At 43.9% G+C, this 27,521-nt stretch overlaps 1 protein-coding gene across 1 annotated transcript; it reads right to left on the bottom strand.

The window, feature by feature from the left end:
• Positions 1-14,179: 14,179 nt before the first annotated feature.
• Positions 14,180-23,991, bottom strand: LOC310753846 (protein SET-like). The gene is made up of 8 exons (XM_083595207.1): positions 23,463-23,991; positions 20,458-20,515; positions 19,376-19,518; positions 18,736-18,839; positions 18,485-18,598; positions 16,380-16,550; positions 16,134-16,274; positions 14,180-15,013 (listed from the first exon to the last, which is right to left on the bottom strand). Exons 1-8 carry the CDS (start codon positions 23,533-23,535, stop codon positions 14,990-14,992), a joined length of 828 nt encoding a protein of 275 aa, XP_083451333.1. The 5' UTR covers positions 23,536-23,991; the 3' UTR covers positions 14,180-14,989.
• Between the last annotated feature and the right edge of the window lie 3,530 nt (positions 23,992-27,521).

Raw genomic sequence — 27,521 nt, forward strand, 5'->3', positions numbered from 1 at the left:
AAGACCCAGCATGGGTTTCTCAAAAATAAGTCATGCCAGACGAAACTCATTTCTTTTTTTGATGGAATTACAAACTTGGTGGATCAGGGAAATTGCTGTGGACACAGTGTATCTTGATTTCAGTACGGCTTCTGACAACGCCCCCCATGATATTTTCGCAAGGAAGCTGGTAAAATGTGGGTTGAACAAGGTAACTGTTAGGTGGATTTGTAGCTGGTTGACTGACTGAACCCAAAGTGAACTCATTAATGGTTCATCATCCTGGAAAAAAGTGACAAGTGGGGTGCCACAGGGTTCTGTCCTGGGCCTGTTGTTGTTCAAAGTCTTTATAAATGACTTGGATGAAGGAATTGAGGGGACGCTCATCAAATTTGCAGATGACACCAAACTGTCACCTGCAAACTGTACCTAATGCCGCAGAAGACAGAACCAGAATGGGCGCAAGCTGTCAGGGAACTGCCATCATCTCAGAGGCGAGAGGTGGAAGGGCAGTTGTGTTATAGGAAGCCTCCGAAAATCTTGCGAAGCAGTTCCTCCTCCAGCAGTGGAGAGGAGGTGCAGGGACCAGGGGATGCTAAGGAGAGCCTCAACACCGAGCCTGAGCAAACCGGAGAGGAGGGAAGTACCCCTTTGCCAGCGCCCATTCTGCGCAGTAGGCTTCGGCGCAGGGAGGGGCGGAAAATGCTGGGGGTGACGCGACTTTTATGCTGGGGGAGGTACAAAGACCAACCACTCCCAGATTCTGCTAGCGATTGAGCCAGACATGAACTTACGGCACTCTTCACTGTAAATAGTTTGCACCAAGAATAAAGCCTGGAAAAGACAGGTCGGAGTCTTGCCTGCTTACTCTCGAGCAACCACACTAGCACCTGACAGCAATCTGGGAGTCTCTGAGGTTGCTCACATGTAGCAGCGAAAAGGTAGCACGATGAGCAAGACAGGCAAAGGTGCTGAGACGGAGAAGGCGAAAACCGTAACAGCCCTGGCAGAGAGGAACAGAGAACTGGAGGCTCACATTGCTGATCTCACAGCCAGGCTTGAGGAACGCCGAGCACAGGACCACCAGCTCAAAGTTACTCCAATTGGGAGAAAGGTCCCAGCGCTTGTGAGCAAGTTTGGGGGGAAGCCTCAGGATTACACCGCTTTTAAAACTGAGATAAAATATGCATTGGACTTGCAAGAAGGGGAATTTGCTAATGACCAGGAGAAAGTTGCTTTCGTAATTGGACACTTGGAGGGGGCTGCAAGAGAGTGGGTCAGACCCCTGATAGCAGCAGGGAATGATGCCCTGAAGGACCTAGCAAAGTTTTATCAGGCAATGGACGCGATGTTCTCCAGCGAAGTGGAGGGGAATGCGACTCGGCAGGAATTGCTGGGTCTTAGACAGGGATCTCTGACAGTCCGGAGTTACTGGTCACGCTTCGCAATGCTAGTGCACAAGTTAAACTGGGATTTAGCCTCTGAACCCCTGCAAGCGCTTTTTGAGGCAGGCTTGAATCCAGAGGTGAAGGATGAACTGTCTAGAGGTCCTCGCCCACGCTCCATGGATGAGCTGACCAAGGCAGCGTTAGCCACTGGGGTTCGACAAGAGGCGCGCGCACAGGAGAGGCGGGAGGTCAGAGGGGAGCGTTTCTACGGCAATCACATTCCTGAAATGCCAGCAGGGGCTTCACACAGGCTGCCGCAAGCAGAACCTATGGAAATCGATGGAGCCCACGTGCGGGAGGTTTCAAACGCTGACGCTCTCAAGAAAAAGGAGGGAAGGGACTGGAAGTCAGCCAAAAAGTGCTTCATCTGTCAACATCCCGGGCATTTTGCCAAGGTTTGTCTGCAGAGGAAAGCCTGGCAAGCCATGGTGGGGGCAGCGGGCAAAGAGGAGGAGGGAGACAAGCCTCAGGTGCAGGGAAATGAAAGAACCTGGCTGCAGACCAACAGGGGCAGCAGCCAGGCAGGCGACCAGTAGAAGAGCCCCGACCAGACCCTCCCAAGGCAGGCATAGCAGTCAAGGTGATGCTAGAGCTCCCTAATGGGCACCCAATAGAAGTCCAAGCTTTAATTGATTCAGGAGCGTCCACGAACCTTTTCAGCAGAGACTTTGCTTTAGAACACCAGCTGCACCTGCTGCCACTAGATTTCCCCTTGCAAGTGACCACTATTGATGGGAGAGAGCTACTGGGAGGGGAGGTCACGCACCAGACACCCCCGATGAGGATGAGGGTTTCCAAGCCTTTCATGTGGCCACCTTGGTGGGACCCCCCATTATTCTGGGAATGAGTTGGTTGGCACTTTATGACCCGGTGGTGTCGTGGCATCAACGATCCCTTACCTTTAGGTTGGCACACTGTGAGGAACACTGTTTGGGGGGGAGGAGCCATGGGTGGCTATGGCCAAGGTCGCCGGAGCGACTCTGGAGGAGAGGAAGAGCATTCCACAACAATATGTGGATTTGAAGGAGGTGTTCAGTGAGAGGGAGGCTAACAAGCTGCCCCCCCACAGACCTTATGACTGCCAGATTAATCTGGTCCCAGGGGCCAAGCTGCCGGTGGGTAAGCTGTATTCAATGTCCGACCAACAGTTACAAGAGTTGAAGCAGTTTATTGACAAAAATTTAAAGAGGGGTTTTATAAGGGAATCCAAAGCGGTAGGGGGCAGTCCAGTATTCTTTGTGGACAAGCGAGGGACAAACGAACACCACTTGATCATAGACTATCGGGTCGTCAATTCCATGACAGAACCCATAGCGTTCCCCACGCCCAGAATTGACGGTGTTTTGGGGCGTGTCAGGCAGGGGAAAATTTTTACCAAGCTGGATCTCCGGGGGGCATACAACCTGATTAGGGTGCAGGAGGGAGATGAATGGAAGATGACCATGTTCACCCCCCTTGGGGCATTTGAATATCTCGTCATGCCGTTTGGATTACAAGGGGGCAGCGCCTGCTTCCAGGCCTTCATGCACCATGTGTTGGGCTCCCTGCTGTACAGGAATTGCGTTGCCTTTTTAGATGATGTCTTAATCTTTTTGGAGGACGAGGCACAGCATGTGAGAGACATCAGGCAAGTGTTGGAGAGGTTGAAGGAGCATCAGTTGTGGGTCAAGCTGGAGAAATGCCAATTCCATGCCTGGGAGGTCGAGTTCCTGGGGTACAGGTTATCGGATAAAGGGCTGGCCATGGATCCGGAGAAGGTGAAGACAGTGCTCGACTGGAAGAGCCCCAAGACACAGAAGAAGCTGTTTGATTTATGATTATGTCCTGGCTCAGAGTAATCTCCGGAACGGCACTTCCGGGTTGGCGCCTCCGGACAATGGCGGAATTCCTCTGATCGGGAGGAATTTGCTTCGTGGAAATTAGGGTCTGGCCACCACGGCGAAGGCGGGGACCCACAAAAAATCACAGGCAGGAGAAGCCTGTGAACGTGGGATTCGGCTGGCACCTTTTGCGCCTTCCCTACTCGCGGGGAAACCCGGTTTCGGGGATCCGGAGCAACTTGGGGTGAGTGGCGCGGTGCTTCGAATTGACTGCTTCTTTCATGGAGTGAAGCCGCATTGCTGTTGCCGGAGAGCGCTGACTTTTTCCTGTGGACAGTTTGATCTTAAAACAACTACCCGTGAGTAGAACGGAAAATTGGATTTTTAAACGTCTTAATTTGGCACCAAAACGGGGAGGTTTCAAACAGGAAGTCCACCTTCCCCTTTTGTAAATAGACTGAAGCAAAGAGGCTGCAAGCTAAAGTCTTGGAAAGCCTTCCGTAAAGGATTAAACTTCCATCGGCTAAAATTATTAAACCCCCCTTGGAAGCAGGAGAAGAGGGGGGAAATTTTGGATCGTGTAAGCCTGCAGGAGAGTGAAGAAAGTCAAATTACCACCGCTCTGAACCTGGAAATGGGCTGCTAATAAGACTGACGTTTTGGAAATGCTTATTGATTGTGAATAGATCATTCGTTGACAGCTAGTTAAATAAGAGAAATACATTGTTTCCATTGTCTCCTTCTGCGTTTAAAAAGGAGTAAAAGTAACGGAAAATTGAAACTAACTTTATTGCTTGAACTGTGCTTAAAAGGATTGATACAAACAGAAATTGTTTCCCCCTAGAGGAAGCCTTTGAAATTGTTACATGATCTGAGCTGGGGGAATTTCCAGCTGCAAGATAAAATACTGTGAGAATCTGGGACTGACCTTGGAGTGCTAAGAATGTTGACAGAAGAAGCCTTAGTGGTTGCATTATGTAAGATAAATGATTCACTGGAACAGCTCCATAAGAAGACGGATGTGATGACTATAAAAATTGATAATTTGGGACAAAAAGTGAACATTATTACAGAAACTATTCAGGAATCGATACAGGGATCTACTTTGACATGGCAAATTGTGGAGAAGGCGGGGGAGAAAGTTGTTGTTGTTGAACCTAAAGTAGCACAAGTGGAGAGGGAGAGAGCCCCAGCCTTACAGATGCAATTTGATGACTATAAGTTGATGCTTTTTATGATTGAATTTAGAGAAAGTCAGATTTTGAGGATTGGAGCCCCGCTTGGACTGGAGAAGAAAAGTTGGATAGATCCCTTCATGCAGGGATTTACTGACCTTTGGGACCTGGACTTGGGTCAGGAGGAGACTGGAGTTGTGGGGACCTCCAGATTTGGAGGAACTTTGAAATACGTCCTGAAATATCTTTTGAATCTTAGTTTTAACTATGGAGATTTGGCTGATCTGTCGAGAAGGAATAAAAACATTGCTAGGTGGGAATTTCCCCGAGATCTACTCTTCAGCATCAAAGGAAGGAAAATAAGAACAAAATCAGGAGAAGATAAAGTAAAGTGCATGTATAAATATGAAGAAGACTTGCAGAAGGGACTTGGAAAAGAGTTAAGAGCCTTGGACAGAAGATCACCAGGTTGATGGACTATATGGAATTGACGGAAAAGACTGGCAGAATCCGAGACCAGGGAGAAGAGACGATGGAAGAATATTGGAAAAAGTTTAAAGTTTATATATAGAAATAATGTAAAATTAATGAGTGTTAGAAAAATGATGGAATGGAATTATATGGCTTTAGTAGAAATGTTATAATGAATTAAGCATAAATAAGTACTATAGTATTAATGGAAAAGAAGGTTAAAATATGTTAAGATAACCATATGACAGAAAATAGAGAAAGATGGAAAGGATTTGCTGAAATAATTAATAGAAATGGAATACAAAAAGGGAGGTGAGAGGAGGTCGATGAAACAAGGGAATGAAAGAGAGGGTATTGAGATGGTATGATGTGTGTTGGTTTTTTTTTTAATTGTTTTTGGCATTCGTTTTGTTTAATGTGTTAATGTTGTGTTGTGTATTGTTTATATATTGTACTGTATTGTTTTTTCTTTCTTTTGTTTTTTTCTTTTTTTCTTTTCTTTTCTTCTTTCTGTAAGGTTTAAAAGTAATAAATATTATTTTTTTAAAAAAAAAATCTCCGGAACGGCGAGTAAGCAGGAATGGGTCCCAGTCCCTGAGTTACGTAGAGGGAATGAGAAAAGCTGCTTTTCGAGAGAGAGAAGAGCTGCTTGATGCGGCAAGCCTTTGCCAAAAATGTAGCTCTTGATTTATGAGCTACAGAGAGGGAGGACATTCCCTGATGCTTCTGATTCATTCCCTGAGAATAGAAAGGGGAATGGGGGAGCTGTTTTGTTTGTTCCCGAAGCTGCAAAAGCAGTTTGAGCTAACAAGCAGTGTGTGTGTGGCAGAAATTAAGGCTGTGTCACACAATGGACACTTCTAGATGGCGGGGGTTTGCTGACCAGGATGCCAGAGAGGGCTGGATTTGCTCTCTCCGACATCCACATGCAGTGGGAGGCAATGGCCAGAAGTCACACCCAGGGGGAGGCTGATACAGTATCCCAGACAACGGTGCAGAGTTGCTTTCCTGAAACCAAAAGCTCCACAGAGGGGAGGCATTTGGAGGAAGAATGTAAGAGGGGGGTGTTTCCTGTTCAGGGGGAGGTCTCTCCAGAGCAGAAGGAGCAAGGGGAGTTGACTGCCACGTCGTCCCAACCATCACTGCAACCAGCAGGTGGTGCTGCTGAGTTTGAAGCAGTACATAGGAATAACAGAGAAGACAGGAGTTTGGATGCAGGTGAGTGGTGCAGGAGCAAGCTGGCAAGCATGCTCCAAGCAGGCTGCCGACTAGCTGTGCAGAGGCTCCTTTTATTTGTTAGGATATAGTTCCATTCCACCTTAAAAGGGAACAGGCATGACTGTTGTGTGTCACATGACTGTTTACTTCCAGCACAGTCTGCTGAGAACTTCTGTTTGTATATTTCCATTGTTCTTGCTGTTTTGCTGGAGACGAAGGGAAGCAGACATGTTTTCCTTTGTTCTTGAACTATGCTGAATAAATTGCTGTATATAATGCTTACACACGTCTCTGTCCACCACTTCTGTTGTGTGAAGTTATCCGCTCTGCTGATTAGCGTGCTTGGTAGCTTCAGAAGGCTACTGAGGCTCGAGTTGCTGATTGATTGATGCTGTTCCGTGACCTGGAGATCGCCTGGCTGCTGGCCGGTGGCTGGAGCGAGCTGGGGGCCTGCCAAATGCCCCATCTCCCCGGCAGCATCCCAACAGAAGTCAACAACTGGAAATAGTAGTGAAACCACTGTGAACATGACGTATTTCCATCTAAGCACATTTCCGGCGTTATCAAATACACGTGTTAGCAGGTGCTTCCCTAAAATGTTTTCCCCGATACTTGATTACTTCTGCGTCCCCGGTCATGCTCCAGCCAAGTGTTATGTCTAGTAACCAAATCTGTGAGAGGACAAACGGTCAGGCAAAAAACCCTGTTTGCTAGCCAAGAGGCCACAAGTTCATGGAGTGTAGGTGAAGGCTCCTTGGCACGCTGTGGCATGCTGGGTGCAAGGTGTGCCTCAGGTGTGCCTCAGCACAAGCGGAGCCTTACCTCCATAGCTCCAAAAGGTCAGGGGGAAACCCTGTCTTCTGGCCAAGAGGCCAGAGTTCAGGGAGAGTGGGCACAAGGCTCTCTGGCTCTCTGGTGTGCCTCAGGACAGGTGGAGCGTCACTCCCACAGCAGTGGAATGTTTTTCCTGTAGGAAATTTGGACAAAGTCCAAGGGCCAGGACAATCTGTGCAGATATGGTGACCGGCTGTTCCAGTGCAGAGGCGAAGGCACACCTTTGTGGAGGGTGGAACTGGTTCACCATCTGTACACCAAAAAAGGGTCCAATCCACCAGTCGGATGGAGACTCCTTGGAGGTGCAGAGCACCAGGACTGTGGAACTGAAAAGCTGTAACGTGTTGTTTAACGTGCTTTTCATTCCAGGTTGAGAAGCCCAGCTGATGCAGCGTGGCTGTTCTTTTTATGTCAACAAACAGTGTGCAACCATCCAGAAGAACGAAAGCGACATTATAAATGGCTTGTTCTTACTACGTTGTGATGTTAACATAGGGGGTGGTGGGAAGGTTGGAGAGACATGTGATAACTGTTTTTTCATGCAGGATGTGTGCATGGATCTTCCATATTGCTGATGTCTGACATGAAGATGGTCATGTGTACCGAATGTGTTCAGGATGAAGCAAAAGGGGGAGGCAATATGGGTATCTTACAAAGGCACCCCAATAATAGAAAGCGGATATTGGAAAACTGCTACAAGGAGATCCATTGAAATTCAGTTAGGGGGGATTTGAGGAAGTCACTTAACAATGAAAATTAAATTGGGTTGGTTGTGGTATTTTTTGAAGGGTTAGATGTTTATATGTTTGTTTTTCTTTTTAATATTGTAATGTTTTTCTTCTGTGTGTGTTATATTTGTTATAAATTTGGGAAATCAATAAAAAAAATTGGGGGAAAAAATACAAAGGCACCCTATTGGTAATGGAGACTTTGATGTGTGGATTCAGAAGCAACAGAGCGATACGCTTGGCAAACATAGTTTGCAAGGCCTTTCCCTGGATTCAGACAAAGGGTCTGATAGGGACTGTGACAAGGTAAACCCAAGAAGTGCAAAGGGACCAACGGATGGGTCTGACATGTGGGTGGAGATGTCACAAGGCAGGAAGCATAGAATCTTCCTAGGGTATGGAAATGGCTTGTGCAAAGTACTGAGGCCTCATACCAAGCTGATTTTACTCACTAGGGATGTTGCGTGTAGTGCAAAATGGGAAGGAAATGTGTGTGTTTTCCAAAGCTACCCCACTGCTGAAGGCTCAGATACTGAGTCTGATGGTGTGAGGTCCACTGATACAGCGGGCTATGAATGCACACTGACATCGCTCATCAGGTTTGCTCAGGAGTTTGCTAACACAGCTGTTGCAGATATAGCTGTGGCTAGTAGCTCGACACAGGTCTTGGAACCCGAAGTCTTGAAAGGGGTACAGGGTTTGTCCTCAAAGGACGGAAAACCACGCCCAAAGGCTGTAAGGGTAGACACTGTTTCCTCAGAGAGGAACGAGATTAGGGTTCAAGTCCCAACAAAGCCAGGTGTGAAACTTCTTGATAAGTCAGGGGAGCTATGACATCAAGACTAGTCAGAAGTGCAAGATAGTAAGGCCCAAGGCCAGTCCAGTTGCAGGTAGTTCCAAGGGTGGAACGGGTGATACAGGGATATACTGTGTGTATGACATCTGTATGGTTGTTGCAGTTACAGTGATGACTACAACAAGGTACACGAATCGGGGGAGGATGTTAGGATTCTTGCCCCATGCTTACAGCCATGGGATTGTTTTTAGCACATGATGGTGTATGTTTTCATTCCACAGTGTGGGAAGTGACGGGAGTGCGTGCAGGAGCCAGGCCCTGTGACCGGTAGGGCTTCGCAGGACTGGGGCTTTCCTAAGTTTGTTCTGAAGAGGCAAGGTGCGGCCGCACAGGTGAGGCCGATTGGTAACTCACAGCACCTGGTGGCAAGTGCTGGGAAGGGATAGAAGGTCAGCATTTCCCTTCGGCTCTTTGCCACAGCAACAAGCTTCCTACCTTGCTGCATTTGGCTTCTTGACTCCTGGTTTTCTGACCCTCAGACCCTTGGCTTATTGACTCCCGGCTCTCTGACCCTTGGCTTCCTGGCTCCTGGCTTCAGAACTCTCGTTCCTGCTCCCACCCAGCTGTCTTGCCCCTGGTCCCAACGTCCTCCGCCAGGACTTTGCCCATAACCCGGACCGTGATAGTTTGCTGTGGCCAACCTACGTCCCAGGCAGGGTGCAAGATGGACGGAGCCTGGCCTGTTGATCTCGTCACGGTGCTGCAGAACCTCCACACGCAGGTAGCTACGCTCTAGGGGGAGGTTCAAGCGCTTCAAGCAGCCCTTGCTGTGGCAGCGGCCCGACGTGCTCCGCCTGTCCCATCACCGGAGAGGTTCTGGGGGGAGCGTGGGGCTTTGTAAGCCAGTGTTGGCTGATGTTCGCCACCTGTACAACATATTCAAACATATTCTCAAAGGGTAGCTAGATGCATCTAAGAATCTCAAATGCAGTGTTTGATGATGATCATCCCCCATTTTATTTCATAGGCAGAGGTCACCTTTCTCTGAACATGCAGCTTCTGTTTTAAGCTATCATGACTAATAGCCATTGATGCATCTGTGAATTTAAAAAGCCAATCTTCTAGCTATTGCTTCATTGTGTGTCATTGAATTCCTTACATTATTTATGCATTGCACGAAGTCGTCTTTTGTGTTTGTGTTCCCTGAATCTGCTGCCCATCAGTTTTACTAGGGGATCCTAAGGCCTACTAGTGCGAGAGAAAATATTTCTGTTTACTCTGATTTTTTAAATGGTAATTGCGTGTTTAGGTTAGTTGTTTCAGTTTAAACCAGCCTTTCTCAACCTGTGGGTCCCCAGATGTTGGACTACAACTCCCATCATCCCTGAGCTCTGGCCTTGCTAGCTAGGGGTGATGGGAGTTGTAGTCCAACAACATCTTTGTATCTGCCTGCCTGCCTGCCTCTTTCTCTCTGTATCTGATTCAGTGGCAGCTGCTGCAGAACATCCAAAGCCCTGCCCAGTTACTTCCCTCTCTGTTTCTCCTTTTTCCCAATTGCCACTAATACGAGGAAAATTAACTATGTCTGCTCCTGGCCTGATCTGTGTATGTGTCAGGATAATGTTGGGTCTTTGGATCCTCTGAATCTTAGGCTGCCTTGCCTTGTCCTTCCCTACTACCTGTAGAAGTCCACTAGTGGCACGTTCTCTCTCACGGCACAGTGGCATTTATGCCACTCCCCTCAGCTGGCCTCATAGAATTGTAGAGCTGGAAGGGACCCCAAGGGTCATCTAGTTCAACCCCTGCAATGCAGGAATCCTGCCCACAGCTGTCCCTGGATGGGCTCAAACCACCAACATTCTGGTTAACAGCCAGACACACTGACCCATTATGCCACTGGGGGCGCCTTTATCTAAGTCTTTTTGGGGGTATATTTTCCAATTCTCTTGACAGCATTGTGATTCTTGGTTTATTTTCAACCCGCATCCTAATAATTCCTAATACTTTCTTTACTTGCCACTTTCAGTGAGCTTTCTGCTATGCCCTTAAAGACCTACCTTCTGGGTATGCACAGCCATCAGAATTTACGTGCATCACTTTTGCACTTACTGTTTTTCAGTCTTATTTGCCTTTCTGTTGGCCAATCCAGCAGTTTGGAGAAATCCTTTTTCAAACTTTCCAGTATCTGCACTACCCTGAATAATTGGTGTCATTGGCAAACCTGGTTACTTTAATGTTCTCCCTTGACTCCAAATCATTTATGAATATGTTAAATAGCACCCATCCCAATACAGATCCTTAGGGGACCCCCCCCCCCCCCCGTTTTCTACAAATTTATCTGGGAAAGATGTTAGGCTGACTGGTCTGTAATTATGTGGACCCCCCCCCCCCGATACTTTTAAAAAAATTGATGCTGCATTGGCTACCTTCCAGTCCTTTTCTAAGATGATTTATTTTAGTGGTAAGTTGCATATTTTTGTTAAAAGATCAGCAGTTTCACATATGGGCTCTTTAGGAACTTTTGGGTGAATGCCATCCAGCCCTGGTTACTTATTTTTAACTTAACAAAGGATGCTGGTTTAGAACTAAATGACACCTCCAGTTGACACAGTTCATTGAAGTGGTTGTTCAGAAGTAGGAATTTCTTCCAGCATCTTTAGTATGGACTGATGAAAATACCATATTTTTCGCTCTATAACACGCACCACACCATAACACGCACGTAGTTTTTAGAGGAGGAAAACAAGAAAAAAAATATTCTAAACCAAACAGTGGATGTATGATTTTTGTGGTTCATGCTGTGGCCACAGACATGTGATCTGACAGTGAGTTTGGAGTAGCCCAATTCAAAAATCCTGAGGATCCATGTGGATCCGTGCTTTGTAACCACGTTTTTGCACCACTGCGACCCCAGGCAACAGTGGGTGCGTGATTTTTTTGGTGCAAGATGTAGCCATGGACATGCTATGTGATCTGATGGTGAATTTGGGGTGACCCAGTGCAAAAATCCTGAGGGTCCATGTGGATCCGTGCTTTGTAACCATGTTTTAAGTGGGGAGGGAAGGAAAAGCACTCAAGGGACAAGGAGCACGCATGGGGTGTGTGGAGAAGGATGCTGCTAATAATGCTATTTAGCGAGCTGAGTGGGGAGGAGAGAGGGACAGAGAGCCTGCTTGCTTTAAAGGAGCCAACCGGACAGGAGCCGCTTACACTCATGTAAGCAGCTCCTCTCCTCTCCCACTTTGCTCCTTTAAAGCAAGCAGGCTCTCTGTCCCTCTCTCCTCCCCACTCAGCGGCTCTTCTCCCGCTTTGCTGTTTCAAAGCAAGCCACGGAGGGAAGGAAGGGGAACCATGGATCCTCTGCTCACAACTGCAGCAGATCCCCCCCCCCCCGCAGGCATTCTCTCCATAACACGCACAGACATTTCCCCTTACTTTCTAGGAGGAAAAAAGTGAGTGTTAGGGTGCAAAAAATACAGTAGTTCATTGAGCTCTGACTTGCAGGTAAGACCACAAGAGATACAATGCTGCCTCCTTCAAATAACTTGCATTAGTAATTTCTGGCATGCTAGTTGCCACGATTCTGGTTTAGAAAAGTTTCTGTATGGGCGGCCTGCCAAGGCCGAGGACGCTGCCTGTCCCACACATCCCCTTCGGGCCCTGATCCCCCTCCAAGAAGCCCCTGCTGCCCCTGAAAGCGGAGCACGCGGGACAATGGCACCAGCGGCAGTCCTGTTTTGCTCATGCATGGCGCTGGGAGGAGCAGTGCAGTGCCGCCCTGGGTGCTTGGCAGGCTGGCCTCCCCTTTGCCCCCAGTCTTCCCTGCGTGAAGGTAGCATTTATTATTCCAAAAATGATACCTTCATCTGGTTGTAAAAATTAAGATTATACCAGCAAGAATGAGTCTTTCTGTAAAAAAGTGATTCAAATAGTCTCTTACTAACTAGTGATTTAAATAGTGATTATCAATTTGATTTAAATCAAATCCACCCTGCTCACCCAGCTTTGGCCTACCCTGTGATAGTCAATAAACCTGACAAAAATGAAATTTGTTGGTGGTTTGTCTTGTCCAGCCTTCTAGTGTTCAACCTATTCTGGAGCAGGTTACACTACCCTGGCCTGAAGGGATCAGGTTTGTAATCAGAGTGCTCTTGGATCTATCTTTGTCACCGGAGGACAAAGTGGCCTCCATGATTAGCAGCATTAAAAAAACAAAACAAAAAACCCAGCTTATGCAAGGAAATTAATTGCAACTCTTATCTGGACAGATAGCCCCCAACACTTGCCTCTGCCAGAAACCCCACAATTATGTGTTTTCAAGAGACGTGGGAATACATTTTTAATGAGTAGCAAAGACCTGCCTCTCTAAAACAGCCTACACTTAATAAAAAACAGTGCCCCCTTCCTTATCCCTCCTTTCTTGGCTTGGGTTCTGCCGGCTTCTTAGACAGCCAATGGCAACACACAAGAGCGCAGTTAGGATGAGTGAAAGCTAGGTTTCAGGGTTTTGCAAAGTGCACACTGAGAAATCTAAGACTGGGATGGGTTTTGGAAATGCATGTTTCAGGCAGGTGTGCTCTTCTGGTAAGAGCCACAATAGGCTGCATCATCCCTGCCTTGAGTTTTCTACTGCATGCTACATGCAAGGGCACTTGGTTCCATTTTACAGCGATTACACTGTAGCTTGGCTGGAGCTCACTCTAGGAGCCTACGGCTAAACAAAAGTATGGTCCAGTAGTGCTTAAAGAGTGATGGGCTAGGACCCAATAGATCAGAAGTCAAATCACCATTCAGCCAAGAAATTTACTGGGTGAGCTTGGGCAGGCCACTCACTCTCAGTTTAAGATACCTCACAAGGATGTTGATGTAAGGCTAAAATGCTCAATCAAGAGTTATCTTAGGTCCACTATGAGTCAAGCTCAGCTCTCTGGCTTAGCCATCTTGTCAATTGAAAACAAAGTTGTTATAGTAGTGTCCGACTCTTTGTGACCCCATGGACCAGAGCACGCCAGGTACTTCTGTCTTCCACTGCCTCCCGCAGTTTGGTCAAACTCATGCTGGTAGCTTCGAGAACACTGTCCAACCATCTCGTCTTCTGTCGTCCCCTTCTCCTTGTGCCCTCCATCTTTCCCAACATCAGAGTCTTTTCCAGGGAGTCTTCTCTTCTCATGAGGTGGCCAAAGTATTGGAGTCTCAGCTTCACGATCTGTCCTTCCAGTGAGCACTCAGGGCTGATTTCCTTCAGAATGGATAGGTTTGATCTTCTTGCAGTACATGGGACTCTCAAGAGTCTTCTCCAGCACCATAATGGCGAATGGAATTGATTTTGATGTGATTTCAAAATTTGCAGAGAACAAAGTTAGGAAAAAAAGGTTTTAAGTGCTTATGCTCACAATGTTAAGTAAACAAACCAGGAAATAACACTTGCAACTGTATCTTATTTTTCCTTCTTTTAATAATTTCAAGGGGTGGGGGGGATGACAAAATGCTGCACTGGGTACCACCTGACCTTGCTACGCCTCTGCTCCAACCTTAACCCATGAAAGTGTAAGTCTGCTTGAGGGGCTTGTTTTCATTTTTAATGCACAACTGGTTTTTTGCAGTTTTCTTCCTTGGAACATATTAGGCCAAAAGATTTTGCACTTACATGTTGAGAAACCAAAGGGGTGGGGTCAGAAGCATCCCCCCCCAGTGAAGAATATAAGCCTCCTTGTGTACACGTTAAGTTTTATTGTAACAAAGCAACTTGTACACTTTTTAACATTTAAGCCTTCCTTTTCCCAGTCAAACAAAAAACAAAACGAAGAACAAAAGTATAACAGAGAATGTAAATTCAACATAAGATCCTACAGGTTCTGTTGATTCTCCATCAAGTGGCAGGGCTCAACTGTAATTAGGAGATTTTGTTTCTTAACTCATCTTTTTAACACGCAAACGAGCATGCCAAATGAGCCTTGTTTTGTCAAAATGCCCATTTAACCCACCCTAACATCTGAAACCCAACCCTGCTTGCCGCCTTGTCTATAACTCAGTTTTTTAAAAATGAAAAAGCTAAAAGAATAAAAAAAGAGTAGACGACAGATACATGTTGGTAAATGCTAACTGTCCATATTCACATAGAGAGATAGTGTAATCTCTGAGCCCAATATACAGAGAAAGGAGGAAAAAGCTAGATTCTATGCACTACTACACAGGGGCCTAGCACTCTTCAGTTTCCAGCAGAATGAAGGGAGCAGAAGGCTTCTTTTCTTCCCCACAAAGCACGGTGTGTTGATTCCATTAACAGTTCTTTTGTTTTTGCTTCAAAACAGGAATAATAAAAAAAGGGTAGAAGGTAGAGGTTTCATTTCCACAGTATGTCGCTTGATATTTTCTCCAAAATTTATTTGTGAACCATAGTGAAGAGGAGGGGGGGGGAGAGACCTCAGGAGAACAAAGCAACGAAAAGGAGGGGGCAGGGAGAAATAGCAACTTGCTCCTAGGACTGGAAAGAGGGGTGGTGGTTGGAATCTGTCAGTGTTCAGTCATCTTCTCCTTCATCTTCCTGTTGAAATACAAAATTTACACATTGCTAAGTAATCATCACATTAATACAAACATCATACCACCCATTCTCTCCTTATTAATCACTATGTTGTTGCTTTTACAGGAGAGGCTCGACAATCCTCCTTTCTGCTCTACCTAGACATCACAAGGCAAGGTTGCTATTCATTTACAATGCTTGCTAAAGGGACTCTCACAATTTTTTTGTGGTTCTGTTTTTACTTACTTTGTTTTATTCATTTACTTGTTTTCAGTGTTTTTTTTCTGGGGGTACGCATACTCCTAAACATTTTCTGAATCTAGGTTTGGCCTCATTGAGCAGCAGTATTTCAATATGAGTAGGAAAATGAGAGTACCCCTAAACATTTTTTTAGAAAAAAGTACTGATTGTTTTTACCATGCAATCTTATGATGAAGGGTGGAATATAAATCTAATTCATAATTAAATATAAACAAAGAAACACAGCTGGGCACACTTCTGAGCAAACCTCCTATACTTTTAAAACACTGCTCTTCCACACCAAGAGATCCTCTGAATTACACAGCTACTTAACCCAAGTCGCTCAAAACTATGGCACACAAAGATTAGATGCATGCAGAGATGATAACAAAGTTGCCTGACACCAGGCAGAACACGCACACACCACTGCCACTTTGCCCTTAACCACACCTGAAGTTGCTAGCTGTTAGGTAGCCCATAGCAAGGAACTATTGTCTCCACACAACAGGTAGGGAAAAGTTTCCAGTCAATTCTTGTGCCACAAATAGCAGGTAAACTAGTAAAAATCCTTCAAGTGCTTATAATATTTGCCATTCATAAAGTTACCATGAACACGCCCTTATTGAACTCAATACATGTATTCAGAATATGAGTCACACAAGCTTAAGAAATCATGGGGCCGAATGAATCTCAACTCAAACCTGGCAAAGTTGCAACTTACAAGGTAAGTTGGTTAGAAAGTGGTACTGATATCAGCAAGGATGCAGGTTTTATCCCTGTATGGGACAGCTGCACATTCCTGAAATGCAGGGGGTTAGACTAGATGATCCTCAGGGTCCTTTCTAATTCTACAATTCTATTAACAAGCCATTGCTAAATGGAAAATATCAATCATTCCAACCTCTCCTTCTCCCTCGTCATCATCTTCATCATCTTCACCCTCATCTTCGTCACCTTCCTCATCAATGTCCTCCAAGCCTCCTTCTTCCTCATCATCGTCATCTTCCTCTCCTTCACCTTCTTCATCATCCATATCAGGAACCTTATTCAAAGAACAACAATATATGCTACTGTTAGCTTATTTGTCTTAAACCAGCCATAAACACCCTGCTACAAGCATGGTGTAAACTCATTAGAAGACCCTTACCAAGTAGTACTGTAATGGGTTCGGCCAGATGTCATCTTTAATGACCTCTCCTAGTTCATCAGCACCAGCATCAGAATGGTCAGTGAACCAAGTGAAGAAACTCTCGGGTTCTTCATGCTGCCTCTTTCTGCTGGCCTTGTTCTGTGTCTGACTTGAACGCTTTGTCAGATCCTTTAACAAAACCCACACAGAGAAATCATAACTTTCTTTTGAAAATGAGCTTTTCCATCAAAAAAGCATTCACTTTAACTTACGTGACTGCTATTTGTCATCTTTATTCAGAGACTACCAAGCCACTTACTGAATAGGATTGTGTGATAAGGAACATCAAACTGATTTTGATATCCCCATCAATTTCAGAAAAAAGTGGCCATTTGGAAAAACAAAGACTAAGCACCTGAGACATAACAAACAATCTGGCCATTTTGAAGTAGTTCTACAAAGGTCACTTCTTCCACAGCACACAAAGCACTCATACCACTTCAACAGTCAAGGCTTCCATACGAAGAATGCTAAGAATTGTAGTTTGTTAAGGATGTCCCAACTCTTAGCACCCTTAAAGTATAGTTCCCTAGATTCTTTGGGGAAGTGGTATAAGGGCACTTTAAATTGTGTAGATGTGATGCAACACATTAACACAGTAGAGAATTCCAGAGTGTTGAAGGAAACAAAGCTTCTCATTAAGAATATCCCATGACCATCAGCTGTACTTCTGCAACAGGGTCACATCCCCTTGTGAACAACCCAATCGCAGCATTATTGGTTCTCTCCATTAAAATATTTGATGGGGGGAGGAATAAACCTACCAGATTTGCCCTTCTTAATATGAATCTTCTGACAATTCTAGGCCAGACAAGTAGCAAAGGTCAAACAACTGAGTTACTAAAATTTGACATCCAACCCTCCTCGGGTCTCTTTATAAGAGTTACTCAGAACCAGTGTAGCACACTGGTTACAACACAACACTCAAATCCTCAATCAGCCATGAAACTGAATGGATGACATTAGGCCAGTCAGTTCTCAGAGTCTAACCTGCCTCACAAAGTTGTTGTGAGGACAGAAGGGAGGAACCGTATATGCTACTCTGAGCAACCTGGAAGAGCAGAATAAAAAATGTATATAAATGGATAAATAAATTGAAGCAATTAGCTTTTAAGATTTGTATATGCTTGTCCCTTTTCCATCTCTCAGCAGTAGACTAATACCATGCTCTTTTATAGATTAACCATTTCCCTTCACACTATAAAAAGGGTTGCACTCAACTAAGTTCTACTCAGAGGAGACCCACTGAATGCTCATTAATTTCAACGGAACTACTCCAAGTATGACTAACACTGGCTACAACCCACAGATTGGTCTTCACGTGTATTATTTGCTTCATAAGGTTCTCATACCAAACTCAGGAGTAGCTTATGAATTTCACTTAGTGGGGTAGGAGAGCTAAAAAAAATTCACACCTGGCAAACAATGTGCCCCTTTGATTTCAGAAAGGATATGGATAGGCGAGTCTAAAAAGACTGGGACACAAATATTTCATGGTCCTTTAGCAGCTATGGTAGGTCATTTACCGAAGTAATGTATTTAGCATTAACTCTGGAAGTGTATACTCTATTATGACTGAACTAAGCCTCCTAGAGCTTTTTAGACTTGTCTATCTAAAATCATGTACTATCTGAAACCAGAGGGGCGCATGGGTTGCCAGATGTGAAATACGGTATATTAGCATTGTTTTCAGCTCTGAAACACAGAACAACCTTAACTCCACAACAGAGGTACAATCATGCTTTGTTGCACCCATGTCTGGAGGAAACCATTCTAGCTGGAGAAGATGGTACAGGCAGCAACCGATTTGTGTGACTGTTATGTTCCAGACCACCCCCCTCCTTGTTGGCAGGGTCCATGTAAGGCTGCCCCATGCTGCACCCCTCCTTTTGTGATTTTTTTGGGGTCAATTCTGTGTTTGGCATGTGTGCAGTTGTGCACATATTGGGCACACCAAAAACAGCCACTGCCTGTACTAGTGGCTAGAATCACGAATCACACAGGGAAAAGAAACACTGTTTCAAAATAGACACTGATTTAAAGAAACACAAACAGCTACATACCTTCCCAGATTTCCATTTGATTTCACTTGATTTTGATGATGGGTCCCCACTCTCGTTCAGATGAAACTCTTTAGAGAGCATCTTGTTTTCAAAATATGGATTCTCATCAAAATACTGCAGTCAAGAGAACATAAAATGTAGCTACCAATACAAGGCATATGGATTTCAAAGCAAGGCCTCGGGGAGTTATCAGGCTGTTCTCTCAGCCATCCACATAGGTGGTAAGGAAGGTGCAGCACACCTTTACTTACAAAATCTATTCTGTAACCTGATTTGATGTCTTCGAACTCGGTCACATCAACTCTGGTCAAATAATGGAGAGCTTCCTCATCTTCTTCTCCCAAAAGTGCAGATACTATCAAAATTACAAAAATTTCCATCCAAAGTTTGTTTTCCATATTCTTTAGCACCACCACTCTACTTAATTTTATTTCTTAAACTTACAGTTGTGCTCTTCTCCAAAATATATCTTGCTTCAGGGTTTTCAAACTATGTCCATAATAAGTTGTTACAGGCCATATGCACCAATCAACTAATACAACCTAATTTCTAATGAATTATTTCTGAACTACGTTTACAGACTATTGAGGCCTGAAGTTTAAGTGAATTGGGTTGCCTCCAGGAGCAACTCCTCCTTCCAACTTCTTCAGAGGTCCCACTGACAGAAGCCTTGCTGCCAACTCAACAACACTGCTCAATACAACCAAATAATTGAAATGAAAACTAGTATTTAGGAATTTGAATCACAGACTTCACATTTGGGAAAGAGTACATCTAAGCTATTTTTTGATAGGCTGTCTTGTTGGGATAGGATATTGAATATTGGAAGTCACTTTACAAAATTATTACAAATAAGCTTATAAAATTAAGCTTTAAGAAAATATAGCATACCTTGTGGGTGGTTGACAAATGTTGTTACCCAAAAATTTGGGATTTTGGCGATCAATTCTGACCTCTTCTGAAAGAATGGTTGGCGGAGTTTATTGTACTTCTGTTCTACTTTCAAAATTTCCTCACTGGCTTGTTCATTCAGTCTATATAGCAAAGAAAATATACAAACACAGTGGGGAATCTGAGGTTTAAGGGAAGTATCAAAGCAGCATGGAATTCAACAGAAGATTTTTTAAATTAGAAGATTTAATCTGAAACCAACAGAACTGGGTCTTCAGTTGATGTGTTCAATGAAGTGTGGCATTTTTGGTTCAAACAAGCCACAACACTAAACACACAACACAAATCTATCCTTACAGATCAGAACCAAATATCTGAATGGTGATGAAGTCAGTCCTAACTGTACAGTAGTACACATTCTCAGGTCAAAGACTGGCATTGACAGAGTAAAGTACAGTATGCTACCATACTGCACAGCATTTCCCACATATAAATCTGTTTTAACTGTGGCTCTAAATTCTTTACTCACTAACTCAGAAAATTCAGCATTACAATGGCCCAATTTGCCTGTTTGATTGCTGACACTAGGTGTGCATAAAAGGAATAAAAAATAAAACAATTTAGTTTCCCATTTATTTTTCAATCCCCTGCACTTTTGAAATACTTTTATAGTTTATGTAAAATCCACAGAAGAGAAGCAAGAAAGCATGCAATCAAGCTTACAGGCTGAAAGTTATGTAGTTTCAGTAGCTAGGCTGCATTTGTTGCTGCTGGTAGTGGGATGGGGGGGGGGGGAGGCATGTTTTTTTTTCCTCCTTGCACACCCATAGCCAGCATTTCTGATTAAGGAGCCTTGGCTCACATAATTTATGAACATCTCTGTCCAAAAGGTAAGAGCTTCTTATGGCTCCGAACAGTTTCCTTTTCATCTTTTTATTAAGAGATGAAACTGTGTCTAACCATGAAACAGACTTCAGATGTTACAAGCAATGCTGTTTTATGGAATATCTACATTATTATAATATATGTAGAGTAGTTTTAGGTGTATTCTAAAAAAACAGCTACAACACCATCTGCGTTACCTGTCTATTTCATTCTGTACTTCATCAATATGTTCAATTGCTTCCTGTTGCTCTTTGTCTGGAAAAAAAGTGGCTCAAGTCAAATTCCAATTAGTAACACAATTCAATGCAAGTATCCATATTGTGGATGGATGACCTGAATGTTTCTCAATCTGCAGTGCTTTTTGACTGTGTATTCAGTTGCTCAAACTCCCCTTTCCTGAGGATATATTTTAACAAAGAAACATAGTATTTTCTTCCTTAAGCTGCAATCCTTTGCACACTTAAAACAGGAAGTTAAGGGTTTTTGTTGTTGTTTTTTTAAAAAAAGAAAATCCTGAGTATAAACTAGCATAATACTGTGCTGAAAAACTTTAATCCAAAATCTGGGCCCAAGTCTACAGGTAAAAAGAGCTGTTCTTGTCTATTCACAAGATATTATTGATGATATTGCCACTTTTTAATTTTTTTTAATCTTTATTGATTTTAAATATTAAATCCCTCCACCACAAAACAACAAGAAAACAAATCACCTCACATACAAAGAAATTTTTACATAGAAAATATGATTCTTCCGTATATTGTGACTTCCGTCATCCTCAATATGGGTTCATCATTACTTTGTTGACTGCATAATTGCATATTTTTAAACTTACCGTTAATTGTCCATATTCTTGGTAGAATATTTTGTTGCAGAAGTTATTCAAGACATTTCAAAGATTTTATCTGAGAATAATGTTCTTTTAAATATATAAATCCCATTCTTTGTTAAACTCTTGGTTTGATTCCTGATTTTCCCTGTCATCTTTGCCAATTCTACATATTCAAATAACTTCACCTGCCATTCCAATTTAGTTGTTTTATCTCCCGCCCACCATCTAGCTACTAATATTCTCACTGCAGTAGTTGCATACATCTTTCTTAATTCTTTTGGTATATCTGCAGCAATAATACCTAAAAAAGGCTTCCGGCTTTTTGATGACAGTTAATTTGAACATTTTTTAAAGCTCATTATAGTTTCCCAACAGTTTTTTTTAATCTTTTTACATTTCCACCACATGTGGTACATTGTTCCCTTTGATTCTTTACATCTCCAGCAAAGATTTGAGCTGGTTTTATACACTGTCACCAGCTTACTTTGCATAATGTACAATCAACAGAACATCGCCATGTAGTTTTCTTTTAACGTATAGCAAGCCGTAAACTTTATGTCCTTTTTCCAAAGCTTTTCCCAAGATGCCATCTAAATATTATAACCAAAGTCTTTAGACCACTGAATTGTCACAGATTTAACCTCCTCCTCTAGCACTTCCCAATCCAGTAAGAGTCTATACATTCTGGAGAATAATTTAGCCTTACTTCTTATTGTGGTTCAAAAAACCTCTATGAACTTTGACTTTATCCTAACACAAATAAGCATGCCACCCAAACCTGTTGCCAAATCCCTCCAGATCAAGATATTGCCACTATTTTAGCTTTCTTGCTCCAGTAAAACATATTTTGCTTGTTCTAAAATTTCTCAACTTGCCAGTCACGCTCATCTAAAAGACAGTATAGTAAGCTTTAAGACCATTCAGGGCACTTTAAATAGATCCAAAAGCTTGTTCAACTATACAACTGACCAGTTTAACTTAACTGAAAAACTATATATAACATACTTGGGAACACATTGATTTCCTGGATTACTATTTTTTATGAAATAAAACACAGAGTTGAGTAGGTGAGCATGCTTTAGGATAACAGAAAGGCAGTGTGAAGCAGCTATTAAAAAACCCAGAAGGCAGGATCCCACAAACCTAGACAGAAAAGTTTTCTAGAAGGACCCCCCACGCCCACTTCACCTATGGCCTACCTAAGGCTGCAATTCCATACAATTTACTTGGGACCAAGTTTTAATTTTGCACGACCTACTCATCTGTACTGTACAACGTGCCTCACTCACGTGCAATTGAAGGCAACCGAAGCACAATCACCTTGCAGTTCATTCCTCCAGGTTTTTTTTAATTATTTTTTAAGGCGGGTAAAAATGAAGGCGGAGGAAACACGTGCGCAGAGCCGGAAGCTGGGAACTCTCTTGTAGGCCGGTCTCTGCCATCCGACGGGGGGGGGGGGGGGCGCGGCTACAAGCAGCGCGACTTAAGGGGGGGGGAAAGCGCTTCTCTCCAATACATGGAAAACTATAGTCACTTTAAAAACCAAACACCGTTTTTTTTAAGCTGCAGCAACTGGAAATCTAAGTGTATTTATATTATTTTGTTAGAGAGGATTAAGCCAGAATAACAGATTGCGCTGCAAAAAGTTACAAAGAGATTTAGTCGAGGAAGCCACGCCACAGCCGCACGTGGTAGTGGTGGAATTAGCGATCCACATAATAATGATTTATTTGTACCCTGCCCATCTGGCTGCCCCAGCCACTCTGGGCGGCTTCCAGCATATATATACAAAAACATGAATGTAGGAAGCACAGGAGCTTCCCTCCCCCCCCAAAAAAAAACCCCAAAACGCGCTACTACCCTCCAAAATGCAAAAGCTGCTGTAACCCGAAGCCATGCCGCGCAGAAAAGCCAATCATGGCGGGCAAGCAAAAAGGGGGCCGGGGAGCAGAGTTCCCGAGGATGTGGAGAGAAAAAGACTGAGGTAAAGGGAACGAAAAATGAGGCCTCTTACTGCAGCTGCCGCTGCTGCAAGAGAAGCGAGAAAAGTAAAGGTACGAAGGGAGAACAAGCGAGCGAGTGTCCACCGCGTGGAAGACAAAAGAATTTTAACATGGTCTCCTTTTCCTTGCTTGGCTGTAGCCGCCGCGTCCTACACATCCGGCCCACACGAGCGAGCCCCCCCCCCCCCGCAGCTCCAAAGCGTTCTTCCCGTTCCCGCCTCCTGTGGTGGCTGCCACTGCTGTTTCTGGAGAAGATGGCGGCTACGGAGGTGCAAAAGAACCTGAATGTCTCTCGCGCTTCACTCCCGCCTGCAGGGCACCGCCCACCATTTCCACGTTCCACACAAACCCCCGTTTTCGGCCTTTGTACCTGAGATTTCGTCGGTCCCGTCGTGGTTGGAGTTGAGCTCCTTCTGGCTGACTTTGGCCGCCGGCGCCGACATGTTGGGAAAGAGAAGCGGGGAAAGCGAGAGAGAGGCAGGCAGACACGGACGTGAGGCTGAACAAGCGGAGGAGCCTCACCTCACACCGGGCTTAGCTCAACCCGCTGCTCCTACTCCTCCTGGCTCTTCCTTCGCGTGTGAGAAAACGGGGTGGCGGCGGCAGAACCTGAGGGCCCCTCAAGCTAACTCCACACAGCGAGAGCTGCCTCCTGCTTTTGGTGAGGGAAGAGCAAGCTCTGCGCAGGCGCAAAAAAACCTTTTTTCTCCTCCCTCCCCCTCCCCTCCCCCTCCCTTTCTCCTTTCCCGCGGCCACCAGAGGTGTAGACCTTTTTCCCGCCCCGTCGCCTACTTCCTGTGTGAGCGTGCGCAAGAAGCCGCGCAAGCGTACAAGCGTCCCTAAAGAAAACGGGTGCGTTGGCTGCAGAAGCTGCCCATCGAGGAAAGGAGAAAATGGAGTTACTGCATAGTTGTCGAAAAGGGCGTAAGCATTTAACTTCCTCCTCCCATCGGGTAGCTAGAGAGTTCTTCCCGCGCGTGCTAATTGGTCGCCATGGCTGTGGGTCTATGAACTAATATTTACGGCTTTCAATGGGAATATGCTATCAGAGGAGAAGCGAAAGTAGGATGGGACACACACACACACCACGCGCCTGCGCGGACGCATTACCAAAAGCTCTAAAGGGCAGGCTGGTGCTCGCAGCCCCTCGCTTTTCAAGAAATTTTCCCAATAATGTAATTTGGGCTTTACCAAATAAAATAGGAAAAAGGTAAAAGGCAGAGCTAGACGGATCCTCGTGAATTCATATGATATTTTCATTCAAATTAAATAAAACCACCATGATACTGTTGACCATGTCTTACTCTGTAGACAGCATCAAAAAAATCATGCACCCACTATTTTGTGGGGCTGTAGGGGCGCAAAAACATGGTTAAAAAACACGGATCCTCATGGATCCTCATGATTTTTGCACTAGATCAGCCCAAAGTCACCATCAGATCAAACATCATGGCCATGGGCACAGCATCCACCACAAAAATCACAGATCCACGGCTTCCTGGCAAATTCATGGCCCAAAAATGTGGTTTCGAAGCACGGATCCTCATTGATCCTCACGCTTTTTGTATTGGGCCAACCCAAACTCACCGTCAAATCACACATCATGCCCAGGGGCACAGCCTTCACCACAGAAAACTCAGATCCCCGGCTTCCTGGCCACAACATGGCCCAAAAACGTGGTTTTGAAGCACGGATCCTCATGGATCCTCACGCTTTTTGCATTGGGCTACACCTAAATCACCATCAAATCACACATCATGTCCAGGGGCACAGCCTGCACCACAAAAAACTCAGATCCACGGCTTCCTGGCAACGCCATGGCCCAAAAACATGGTTTTGAAGCACGTATCCTCATGCATCCTCATGCTTTTTGCATTGGGACAACCCAAACTCACCGTCAAATCACACATCATGTCCAGGGGCACAGCCTGCACCACAAAAATTGTGAGTTGCACTACAAAAATCACAGAAATGCCCTTGCATACACTGTTAATGTCACCACTGGAACATTACATTGGGTAATAATTGTTTACTTTTTGAATGTTGTCTAGATTTCTACAACTGATTTAGGGTATTTTTGCACTGCTGAATCAGGAAATGGCATCCGTTTCTCTCCATCAGGTCAGGTTTACTGTAAACTGAATGGTGGGCATTGATAAAGGTAAGTACACGTAAATTGCATGTTGCTTCACCATTTTTCAAACTTCAGGGCTTGAACTTCCGTTTCTTGGAACTCCTGGAATGCTCAGCGGCAGGGAGGTCTCTCTTCAGAGTCCAACAGTAGTCAGCCATCATGACTGCGTCCCAGCGACCCTGATACCTGGTCTCCATCTCTTTCATGTCCTGATGGAATCTCTCCCCCTGCTCGTCACTCATTGAACCCAGGTTCTCAGGAAACCGGTCCATATGTGAAAATAGGTAGTGCATTTTGACGCTCATGTTGCAGCCTAGGTTTCTGAAAGCAGTCAGCATGTTGTTGACAAGTTCTGCGTAGTTTCTGGCCTTATTGTTGCCCAGAAAGTTCTTCACTACCAGAACAAATGCCTTCCACGCTTCCAGTTCCACTTTGTTCATTGAGTTTCCGAACTCTGAACCCCAAGGTGGTTGTCACCAATGGAAGCGAAGGCTCAGAAAAAGCTCAATATGGAGGCCAAATGGCCGAAATATTGGGAAATTTTGGAACAAGAAGGAGATAAACTGAAATTGCAGAGTTTTGAGAAATTAAAAGATAAAGTGCGAGACTGGCTTCATTATTATCAAATAAGAGAGGCCTATAATTTGGACAAAAAAATTGGCTTCCAGGTGGAAAAATCAAAATTGGAAACAGAATTGTTAGATCCCAAAACTAAGATACTTTCAAGAATGTATAACTTGCTGTTGAAATGGAATACACAGGATGAAACGGTTAAATCTGCTATGATTAAATGGGCACAAGATATTGGTCATAACATTATGTTTGCGGACTGGGAACAGTTGTGGACCACTGATATGAAATTTACGGCATGTAATGCCTTAAGAGAGAATATTATGAAAATGATATACAGGTGGTACATGACACCAGTCAAGCTTGCAAAAATATATCATTTGCCCGATAACAAATGCTGGAAATGTAAAGAAAATGAAGGTACATTCTTTCACCTTTGGTGGACGTGCCCAAAGATTAAGGCTTTCTGGGAGATGATCTATAATGAAATGAAAAAGGTATTTAAATATACCTTCCTGAAGAAACCAGAGGCCTTTCTCCTGGGCATAGTCGGCCAATTAGTGCCAAAGAAGGACAGAACTTTCTTTATGTATGCAACAACAGCAGCAAGAATACTCATTGCAAAGTATTGGAAGACACAAGATTTACCCACCCTGGAAGAGTGGCAGATGAAGGTGATGGACTATATGGAATTAGCGGAAATGACTGGCAGAATCCGAGACCTGGGAGAAGAGTTGGTGGAAGAAGACTGGAAGAAATTTAAAGACTATCTTCAGAAACACTGTAAAATTAATGAATGTTAAAAATGATGTTGGATTGAAAATAAGTGGCATTAGCAACAAAGTTATGAGAATATGCAAAAATGAATTGATAAAGGATGAAAATATAGAGGTACAATATGTTAAGATATAGAGTTAAGATAAACGAAAGAGGGTAAGGATTTGCTGACTTGATTACTTAAATGGGAATACAAAAAGGGGAGGTGTGAAGAGGTCAAGGAAACAAGCTAACGAATTTAAAGTTATAAAAAATGCCCACGCTGGAAGAGTGGCAGACGAAGGTGATAGACTATATGGGACTGGCTGAGATGACTGGCAGAATCCGTGACCAAGGGAAAGAGACGGTGGAAGAAGATTGGAAGAAATTTAAAATTTATCTTAAGAACTGTTGTAAAATTAATGAGTGTTAAAATGTTATGGGTAATGTAAAACAGAATTGCAGTGACAAATAATTGGGTAAGAGAAAAAGGATTAAAGAAAGTGAATTATAAGTAATTGAAATTAGGAGTTGCTGGGAAAATTTAAAACAGGGATGCAGAAAAGGGAGGCATGGGGAAGTCGTTGAAACAAGGTTTAAGAAAAAGAGGATATGAAATTATACGTGTTTGTATGTTTGTTTGTTTGTGTACTGTCAGTTGTGTTGTGTTTTGATATATGTTGGAAAATTAATAAAAATTTATATATATATAAAAATAAAGTTATAAAAAATGGATTTGTTTTTAATTCTTTTTTATCTATCTTTTTTTTTTAGTATCTTGTATTTTTATTTTTATTTTTTATTTTTTATGAATTTTTGTATGTTTTTGTTTTTTTATCTTTTTCTTTTACTATGTTTCTCTTTGTATTTTCTAAACCTATGTTTTTGTAAAATCTCAATAAATATTTTATAAAAAAAAAAGAGTTTCCGAACTCTGGATCTCTGATGTGCTGATGGATCTGAGGACCA

Source organism: Podarcis filfolensis, assembly GCF_964270895.1.
Source record: "Podarcis filfolensis genome assembly, chromosome: W".
In the NCBI taxonomy this organism is placed as follows: domain Eukaryota; kingdom Metazoa; phylum Chordata; class Lepidosauria; order Squamata; family Lacertidae; genus Podarcis; species Podarcis filfolensis.